We start from the raw sequence: 10,491 nt of genomic DNA on the forward strand, positions 1-10,491 counted from the left end.
TCAATTTGAGTTTAGCACACAAAACCCTAGTACAAATTAGGCTTGACCTTATTTTACTAACCTAAATTGAATATAGACTTTCCTGGCCTAACTCATTATAGTTTATGTCTTGTATCGTGTCTAGGACCAGTTTGACTCAAACCTACTTAATGAAATGTTGGACATAGACTTCAAATTTGGAGCAATATCAAAATATAGGTCATTTTAGCCTTATCTAGGCTTCATCTATGACACATATCCTATAAGCAATCAACCTAGTCCAAACTTGTTTGATATAAAATGCTAGACTTAAACTTTAAATCTTGAGCAAAATTAAAATACAGGCTTTTTAGCTCAAAGCTTACCCCCACAAAATGTAGTTGAACCATATTTAGAACAACTAACTTTCTATTTACACCCCATTTTTTACTAAGTACACCTTATAGTCTCATTTTACATCTTAATTACTCATTATACCCTTTTTACTTAAAGGAATACACCCTATGAAATCTCTTTACCTTTCTGAAAATATCTTTCTAGAATAATATATACTTATCCTGCAAATGTATTTCCAAAACTATGATACATAGTTTTGGAAATGTATTTCTAGAATTATGTATCATAGTTCCATAAATACATTTCTGGAATAGGTATATGTTATTTTAGAAAGACATTTATGGTAGTAATAAAATATCTCTCGATATTATTGACATTGTAAATGTTTATCTTACACCCTCATATTTGTTAGTTTTATTTCCATCCTATCATTAGTGTTCTTTAAATCTTATCTAAAATCTTATTTTCACAGTATTTTTATTGTTCTTTAAATCTTTATTTTGAACCTCGTCTAAGGGGAAAATGCATAATGTTACATGTAATATACATAATTATATAATGAAGATGGGGTTCAAAATTAGGGTTTAAAAAAATAAAAATAGGATGAAAATAAGATTTTAGATAGGGTTTAAAGAGCACTAATAATAGGATGAAAATAAGATAAGACTAACAAAGAATAAACATTTACGACTTCAACGATCTTAAGTGATATTTTATTACTAAAAAAATGTCTTTGTTTTTTTTCTTCATACACCATTCTTCGTTTCGGTTGAGCTCCCCCTTTGTTGTTGTGGTTAGTTTGGTTGAGGTGCATTATCACGGTGGTTCATTCGCAGTTCATGGTTGTCGTCGTGGTAGGTGTTGCAATGCAAAGGCAAAGGAGGTAAATTTTTTTCGTCTACAACTTGAAGTTCGATCTGTGCAAATCTGTAATAAACATACAAATCCGTATGAACCTCATGGATTGACAAAAATCCATATGTTATACGGATTGTTAATCCGTATAACCTAAAAAAATTATTTTGAATGTTTTTTTTTATAAATTTAGTTATATTTTTTAATATATTTGTGTAAATATTATTACATTAAGTAGTTTATACAAGTATATAAGATATGAAAATTTAGATATACATTTTCATAAATATATTTATCAATTTCAATGTAATATATTAGTATATGCAGTAAAAAAATTGTGATAATATATATTAAAAAAATATATTTATTGATACATCGACATACTTATTTAATGTAGAAGATTTTAAATAAATTTCAACATGAATTTTTTAAAAAATAAATAGATTTATTTATAATAACTGTTTTAATAATTCATAAATAAATATTTAATTACTTTATAAATAACCATTTTAATACTTTTATATATTCATAAATCAATGTAGAAATTCATTTTTTTAAAAATGTATACTTCACATCACAAATTCTAACAAACTAAAATATATGATCAAATTTAAAGTACAATTTTAATTTTTATTTCTAATTAAAAAAAACTACTTAATTATTTTATAAATAACTATTTTAATACTTTTAAATATTTATAAATAAATGAAGAAATTCATTTTTATAATTTTTTTATACTTCCAAAACCTATATATATATATATATATAATATTGTTAATGTAATAATATTCATAAAAATATATTAATAAAAAAACATTTTTCATATACAATATTATCATTGTTAGTTTAACTAAATACTAAAATATATATATATTATAAAAATTTGGAATTTTTGTTATTTAAATTTTTTATAAATAACTATTTTAAATATATAAATGTATTAAAATAGTTACTTATAAAATAATTAAATAAAAAAAATTATATATTGATTTTTAAATAAAAAATTATTAAATAAATTATTTATTAAATAAATAAATTATTTAAAAGAAAATAAATAAATAAAAATATTTAATTGAATAAAAAATATTTAAAATAAACAATAGTTATTTATAAAATAATTAAATAACAACAAAATTTAAACATTGATTTTTAAATTAAAAAATTAATTAAATTAATAATTTATTAAAAAATAATTAAAAATAAACAAAAATACAGATTGGGAATCCCTATGGATCATACGGTAATCTGTATGGATCTAATCTATATGGATCATATGGATTACTAATTCGTATGGGTTTAACGTAGTAAAAATAAAACAAACACAGTTGGGGGGATAGGGGTACTCACAACGATGGTAATAGCGGGAGGCGACACCACCATGAAGATGATCCACATAATGATGAAGATGAACGAAGGGATGAACTCAAGGGAGAGACTTGTGGTGGTGCAACAGGGATCCGTAAATGAATGTTGTGTCATGAGGGAGGGGATGAGTGTATTTCAATTTTAAGTGAAGGGTAATTTGATCACTTTAATTGTTGGGTGTAGAAGAAAATCATACGGTGCAGGAAGAATAACCTTGAATTTGAAATTTAGACCTGATATGCTATAGTTTGTAACCTGCAATCATCCGTCCCAACCATTTAATGGAATGTAGACTAAACTTAAATTTTTTAATACAAAGTAAATCTAGATCTTTAGTCCAATTTGAACTTTAACTCACAAAAACCCATAAAATACTTAGATATTTTCTTTTCTATTCTACACTTTAGATCTTATCACAATTTCATGCAAAAAAATTCACATCTTTAAAACCAGAATTGTCAAAACTAGTCCGATTCATTGAGCCTGACCCCATAGTTTTACAGGCTGGGTCAAACTCTAAACAAAACCAACAAGCCACAAGCTAGTTCGAACTCAAGAAAAACATGCTTTATGTACCTATTTGACATGAAAATGTTATTCTTCTTTTTTTTTCTTTTTAAAAATCATATAAATTTAAACAAACAAAAAATGAAACGGGTTAATTTGACCCAGCCCAATCAGTGATCAAGCCAACAAAAACACATGAAGCTTTACTTAAAAGGGAGTTGCTAGATGCACCCAGCAACATTACTGGTGCACCCAGCAATTATGTGCATGGACAAAATTGTCCTTGTTTAAAAGTTTTAAAAATAAACACTAGTACTTTCATACGAAAGAACTATGCACATAATTGCTGGATGCACCTAGCAACTCCCTACTTAAAACCACTAAAAACGAAGCCCATGAAGCTGATTATTTACATAATTACAGATTGATTATTGGCACAAAAGTAGCTTGCATATTTTGGTATGAAATTATCATCTTCAATTATAAAATAGGGAGACTGGATCCACACTCAAGCTGTCATACTTGGCATGATAGACTTACAGTAATTAGTGCGACGATAAATTTTATGAAGAATTTCCTAAATGCTAATACACGCTTAAATACAAAGGTGATGGAAATCAGCAGAAAGATTGATCTGATATTTGATTTTCACGTTTCTATATAGAGATAAAATGACAAATGCTTTAGATACATTTCATGTAACATTCTCCGCCAAAAGAAACAAAAAAAAAAAAGGAAGAGAAATGTTGAACTGAAAGGCAATTGTCAATCATCTCAACATGTTGTAAGCAGGTAAATCTTTCACGCTGAAGATGTCTTCAAGACCAAGCTCACGCTCTAACTGCGTTCTTGTAGATCTCAAAACATCCTAAAGAAGAAATTATAAATGAATACGGAAATTGTCACATAATAACAAAAATAATTAATCAATGGACAAATACAATTTAACAATACATTACATTAAATTCCATATATGACGCACGCTTTGCTAGCCACTGAGCATCCATCATTTGAAAGGCAACACAAAAAAGGATATCAAATGCCATTTCATCTTCTTCAAGCAATTTGAGAAAACGAATTCCGGACAAAGAAGATGGAAGCCCTGCAAGTAAAATAGTTGCATCAGTTGAGTTTACATATGAGTGAGTAATAAACATACATCAACACTAGGTGCAAAAAAGGAAACCCCCAAAATAATCTTAAATCTGTGAAGGCGTAATGGTGAAACAAGATTCTACAATAAACTTAACTACTAGAATATATGCTACCTGCTTGAAGATCCAGCATCTGTGCTAACATAAAAGAAATATTGATTCCAGCTACTGCAAATGGGTATTCCCACTCAGCTCTGGTTCCATCTTGTTTATGCAATAATCGCTGGAATGAATCCTATGACAGTGACAAGTAGAAACGTGCTTAACTAACCAAAATCAAGCTACTTAATAAACTATGTAACACATTGTGTAGACCTGCTGTTTTCACGCAAGTGTGTAATACAGAAAAAAAACGTTTTTAAACATGCAGAATGAACACAAAATCAACTACTGCTTATAAAGCCTTGAAAGTAGAAATGCACAGAGGAAAAAAAAAAGGCTTTATCAACAGTAAATTGAAATTTTATATAATTGAGAGAAATATGAGGACCGCATACACAAGGAAAAGTTGGTGAGCCTATAGCAGTGCAGTATCAAGAATTTTACATTAAGGTTTTCTTATATAACCACTAGGGAATTTTTAAAAGAAGTCTTCTTAAATCAAACATGAATTTGTCTTCAAATATGGGTGTAATTTGCTACACTAATTCAGAAACAGCAACATTTATTTTTACATGGACCAGCTGTCAAATACAGTATGAATAGGCTTTTGCAAGTTTTTGGTGAATGTTGGGCATGCCCTCAAAGCCACACAAGCATAAGTAGTTTGATGAGAGAAATGAGGGCAAAATGTGACAGTTTGATGAGTATGCTATTTTCTGGAACCTTTAACTGGAAAGTAATGCTCACACCAGAGAAATGAGGGTATAGCTTGCATAGCCTCTCCGTCAGAGAAATGAGTGTATATTTGGGAAAATCTGCTAATAACGTCAAAATTCTGAATTAGCCTCATGAAAAAGCTACTGAGGTTGAAAGGCACACCCACTATTGACCAAGAAAACAACAGAATTCTACAGTGATGCCTTCTCAAAATGCAAAAATAAATAAATAAATAAATAAATTGGCACCTTGTTCTGAACTAGCCTCATAACACATTGGGGAAAATATGCTATTTCATGATTCTTTCAAAAACAGCTGAAACGCTGTCTACATATCATTTTCATGTGTAGCTGGTTAGTGGTAAGAGTAGAAATGTAGAATGCATGCTTTTGCAAGTCTGTTTCATTTCCCCCTACATGTTTTCTGATTTTGTCCATAGAAATTGCCCTTGCATATGCATGGAATAGGGTTGTGTTTTTGGTGGCCTCTCTTTGGTCTTTGCAATAGAGATTTTTCTTACGGAAGCTTCACTCTGATATACAGAGAGATTGGATAGCTGTGTAGAACTTCATTTTTTTTTTTACTTAATAGGCTCACTATTTTCTGACAGCTGATTTTGTTACACTTTTAGCCACTAAAGAGGACAGACTGTGGATACACTGATACACCATCACCTCAGGAAGCAACTCATTGTGAAAGCCAGTGTAATCTAGTATTTTCCATTTTCTTTTAGTTTCTCCTTTCACAGGGATATCTTATCTTTATCCCAGAAACTTTTCTGTTTTCCTTTATAAAATATTTTTTTCTCATAAACAGAAAATATTTAAGCTTGACAAACTCCCTCCCCCCAGGGCAAAAAAAAAAGAAGTTAGCAGATACATAAAATACAATAGCTTATTTTCTTAATCACAATGGAATATTATATAGCAATCTGGTAATTTCTGAATCAAAGTGGATAAATAATGTGCCAATTTCAATCATGCACAAATAGATAGAAGTTTACCACAAAGGTAATAAAGTAAATCACTCTCTTTTTACAAGGATGGGGGTAGAATTTGGCCTTGAGAGAGGAATCAGTAAGCAAATTATAACTTTAAATATAATGAAAAGGATAATCAATAATAATGTATTGATAAGAAATATTAAACATGCTCATTAATGTGTGCATGAATGCAAATGCAATGGAAGAAACTTACAGGATACTTCATCGCAAAGAAGATGAGATTCTCTAATGAAATAAATCCTCCACCCCTGCACACCATGGTTAGAAGTTAATATTAACTAATCACAATTCCCCAAAAAAAGCAAAGAACGTAAAGTTAACTGTGTAAAGATCAGAGGTCAGGGAAACTATTGTTGGAAGATCAATAGTAGGATTGAGAAATATCTTGTCAAAAAAATAGTCTGTTTCTGGAAATATGTTTTGAATAAAATATTTTAACAGAAAATGATTGATCAGTATACCCTGTTCCATTATTTCATTCTATGAAGCAACTTCTGCATTCCATAAGAACATGCCAAGGGATTGTAACCCATTAGTTCCAAAAGTACACAAGAAACTACCCCTCAAAATCCAAAATTGAACTATCAAACATATAGAAGTACAATCTACAAGGACGGTGTATTAGCACATGATTATTACAGCAGTCAACAGAGTGCATAAGAGGGTCAAAATGTTCTCAGCCATTTCCTATTAGTAAACCAATGAGGTCTTAATGGTCTCAGATAATATTTTTAGTCTTTGACCTGTTGCTGAATAAAACACTATCCCACCCTCTCTTCTTAAAGTTAATGCATTGCTTTGGACCAGATACCTAAAATCTGTTGAAGGGTCTGAACCTTGCCATCCCATTTCCTTCCAAAGGTCTGATTTAAGTGAAGGAAGCTCCCTGTCCGGGTAAGCCAATTTCCACAATTGTTTAAGTGCGTCCTGCAACCAAACAAGATTGCAAATGTCATCCTAATAAAACAAAATGTCTATCGCATATTCTGTTGACTATTTATATTAGATTCTTAGAAACATCCTACGGGTAGATTAGATACCCATGCTATATAGACATGGCAACAAATCATCATTGTGCTTGTCCACCTTTCAGTTCATACATGACCATGTGAGGCAATTTAATTTTTATATTTTCCCTATCCTCATACGCAAGCATTTGCAAGTCAAGCAATTACCATGCTCACATTCCAGTTCAAACACATTAAGATTGTATATCAAGCATGCATGTAGATTGCAGAATGAAATAGAAAATCAGCCTAATGATATCAAAAGGTACACATGAAGATAACAGCAAAATGAAAACAAGTGAAAAATAAAACAGATAGGACGCAGGATATAGTAGCAAATGTCAGTAAAGTGATATGAAAATTAGAAACAGAAAATGCATTAGTTACATACTTGGTGCTCTGCTTTAGAACCATCAAAGGGAACTTCAAGCCGTTGTCGTAGGTTTCTTAGTCTTTCTTCCTAAAAAAGAAATACATGTGAAATAACTACAAATATCTATAAACAAGAAAAACAGGCAGTCAGAAGTTATAAACAATAAGTGGCAATATATAACAATTGTTTGACTTTTATATTACAGAAAACACAAATTTTAAAATAATTCATATGAATTCATTTGCTAAAGAATTAAATTAGAATTTGGTTTACTTGATTTTGGCAAAAACAAGCACATCAGAATTCCAAATAAGATTTCACTAGACATACCTGCAGAGGGCTTAGAGACGGAGGAAACATCCTATTGTTTTGCATATTTAGTGCAGCAGAAGGAAAAGATAAAAGACGCCCAAGAATAGATCCAGATCCTAATACCAAATTTGCTGCAAAAAAAATATGAATTAAATAAGGCTAAAGGTCAGAAAATCACCATTAAAATCATGACATGCTGCAGGTCTTGCCTCCTTATTTGTACACCAGTCGGCAATGAGGAAAAGATACAGACAATGAGACAAAACATACATGAAACCCAGATGTTAACTATTTAAAGTACAGGATCAAATTTTTTCCAAGGATCATAAACAAGGCTCTTAGAAATGAAAAATATAAACAGTCCCACATTTAGTAAGTTCATGTATTTTCAAAAACTACATATTCCAAGCAATGCTTCCCTTCTATATCTCTACTCTATGCCTTAGATTTCAAACCTCATGTACCTCACCAATCACCATGTGATTGAGCCCCCAAACTCAATTACTACCCTATTATCAATAACCTTTCTCCATCAGTTCAGTCAACTAATACTTACAAGTTCCACCAGAAATGTTCAATTATGCAAAGTTCACAGACAAAAGATTAATTCTTTTAGTTGCGAGTTTAAATGAAAGACCTCAAGGAAAAGAAAGATCATTGACTTTCTTTGCTTGAAGAGTCCCAAAAGTATTGAATTTTATTCACCCAATAATTAACAGCAATGGAAAACATGTCGACAAATTATAGCACAGAATGTGTGAACTATTATCACAAGACTCATGTTTAAGATTAAATGCAGGGCTTTATCTGAGAAAGTTAGGAAAAAACATGCCAGTCAGCATAAGCTAGAACAGAGAGAAGACAACTTCCTAATATGAAAAAACAAATATAACATCATTAGCTTAGCTGCAGTTAATGAACGTACTCATGATGAATAAACAGTCAGGCATTGCTGTATGCTAACATCAGTGAAACAACCTACTACTCAACTACTCATACTATCAAGCTTAATTGTATGAGAGGTAAACCAAAACAGCATCACATACCTAACCACTGTGCCCATTGCACAATGAGGTTTGAGAATATGAATGTCCAATGAAACTGCGCCTTCTTCTTCTCATCATCCCATAGATCTTCAAGAGTACATATCTGTATGACATGACATAGAAACATAACATCACAAAATGTAAAACCATTTAAAAAATGAACTCAGCCTGCCCCCATTTAACATACAGTTTCTCACCTTCTTATTCTCAATATAATCATCGTCTGCCAGCAAGGGCTCACTCAAAGAATCCAATCCCGAAGTCTCCAAATGCTCCTGCCTTTTGCCATCAACATCCCCATGATAGAGTCTTCTCCTCAATGTTCTTGACGACATTAATATGATTCTTTACTATGTGTCAGCCTACAAGTCAATAAAGGACCATTTCTTAGAGCACAGAACCATCAAGTTCAAAAACATTATGCATCAATGTTCTCAATCAAAAATCCATTAATTTCAATTTCCATGCATCACACAAGCTAGGACTCTAACTTTTCAACAACCCACTCCGTTTCAGATGTTGATTAACACCATAGAAAGGGTAATTCCCCTAACCCCACATACAAGAGGCATCAGAATCAGATTACTGAAATAAAACAACATAAACTGATAGAACTAAACTTCAATAACACAGAACGCACATAAATCAATTAAAAATAAGAATTGCATAAACCCTAACACTGACCAATTTACCGATTTGAAAAACGCAGTTTTTTTTTTCTTCTCTATTGAGAGCGAGACGAATAATTTGAATTGCGAATCAACAGAATTGGGGGCTCTTAAAAACACCTGAATTTCAAAGAGGGAAAGGAATCTTTGAATGGAAATGCAAAATAGTTAAAAATTAGGATTTATAAAAAAAACAAAAAAAACAAAAACAACAACAACAACAACAAAGGATGCTTAATTCCATTACTATTGCTTTTCGTGCCTGATAAGAATAAATAAAATAAAATAAAATAAATAAATTGTGGTGTGTTACCAAATCAACAGTGTGGCCAGCTGAAACGCGTTCTTTTGGGTGTGCTAACTCTTGACTTGTGAAGGATTCGATTCAATTCGATTTTAAGAAAAGGGGAGAAATAATTGAACGAAAATGAAACTCCCAATTCTTGCTTCCATGAAAAAGGAATTTATAGTCCTGTGTCAAATTGGGCATTCTGCTGTATTTTAGCTTAGTGTGTGATTTATTTATTATGTGTCACTTGCGGAAAAAAAACTATTTACCAACTGTTTTTTTATTACTTATTATTATTAATTATTATTATTATTACTATTAATTACAAAAACTTTTAAGAATATCTTCTCTAATATTATAAATTAGAATATACAAATTAAAGATTAATTTGTGAAGATCTAGTTCAGTTGTTGAGTAAGGTATATGTTTTGTTTTACTGTAATTAATGAGTATTATATTAATATAACATGGCCTAAAATTAAAGAGTAATTCTTATTGTTAATATTTTTCCTTTTTTTAAAATGTGTACTTCACATATTTTTCAATAATTAGCCAAAAGAATTATCTATCAACAATATTATATATTACTAACTTTTATTTTTATCTATATATTAACTTTTTTTACTCTCATACTTGTTTTATAAATTAAATTTCAATATTTTCTTCTAGAAAAGTATATCAATCATTTAAAATAACTTTATATCATAATTGAAATTATTCATCATAAATCTAAAGTATAATTTATATATTTAAAAATAATTTTTATTGCAAATTTTAG

The 10,491-nt window shown here is 30.3% G+C and overlaps 1 protein-coding gene across 5 annotated transcripts; it reads right to left on the reverse strand.

The window, feature by feature from the left end:
* Positions 1–3,582: 3,582 nt before the first annotated feature.
* LOC114399926 (ELMO domain-containing protein A-like) lies at positions 3,583–9,905 on the reverse strand. Of its 5 annotated transcripts, none has more exons than XM_028362156.1 (11): positions 9,738–9,905; positions 9,449–9,544; positions 8,954–9,118; positions 8,757–8,859; positions 7,729–7,841; positions 7,417–7,485; positions 6,830–6,945; positions 6,212–6,266; positions 4,311–4,431; positions 4,002–4,144; positions 3,651–3,910 (listed from the first exon to the last, which is right to left on the reverse strand). In XM_028362156.1, the coding sequence occupies exons 3-11, from the start codon at positions 9,089–9,091 to the stop codon at positions 3,812–3,814; spliced, it is 957 nt and encodes a 318-aa protein (XP_028217957.1). In that variant the 5' UTR covers positions 9,092–9,118; positions 9,449–9,544; positions 9,738–9,905; the 3' UTR covers positions 3,651–3,811. The 5 variants fall into 5 exon arrangements, with proteins under 5 accessions (XP_028217954.1, XP_028217957.1, XP_028217955.1 ...); XM_028362154.1 differs by having other exon boundaries at positions 9,441–9,544; XM_028362157.1 differs by having other exon boundaries at positions 9,449–9,569.
* Between the last annotated feature and the right edge of the window lie 586 nt (positions 9,906–10,491).

Source organism: Glycine soja, chromosome 19, assembly GCF_004193775.1.
Source record: "Glycine soja cultivar W05 chromosome 19, ASM419377v2, whole genome shotgun sequence".
NCBI lineage: Eukaryota > Viridiplantae > Streptophyta > Magnoliopsida > Fabales > Fabaceae > Glycine > Glycine soja.

What these genes read in the sequence shown, in the direction of transcription:
- LOC114399926 (XM_028362153.1), bottom strand. Translation starts at nt 9,091, where the DNA reads ATGTCGTCAAGAACATTGAGGAGAAGACTCTATCATGGGGATGTTGAT. An exon ending in ATTATATTGAGAATAAGAAG is followed by an intron (nt 8,860 to 8,953) that starts GTGAGAAACTGT and finishes CATGTCATACAG; the next exon opens with ATATGTACTCTTGAAGATCT. An exon ending in TCTTTGCGATGAAGTATCCT is followed by an intron (nt 4,432 to 6,211) that starts GTAAGTTTCTTC and finishes TCACTGTCATAG; the next exon opens with GATTCATTCCAGCGATTATT.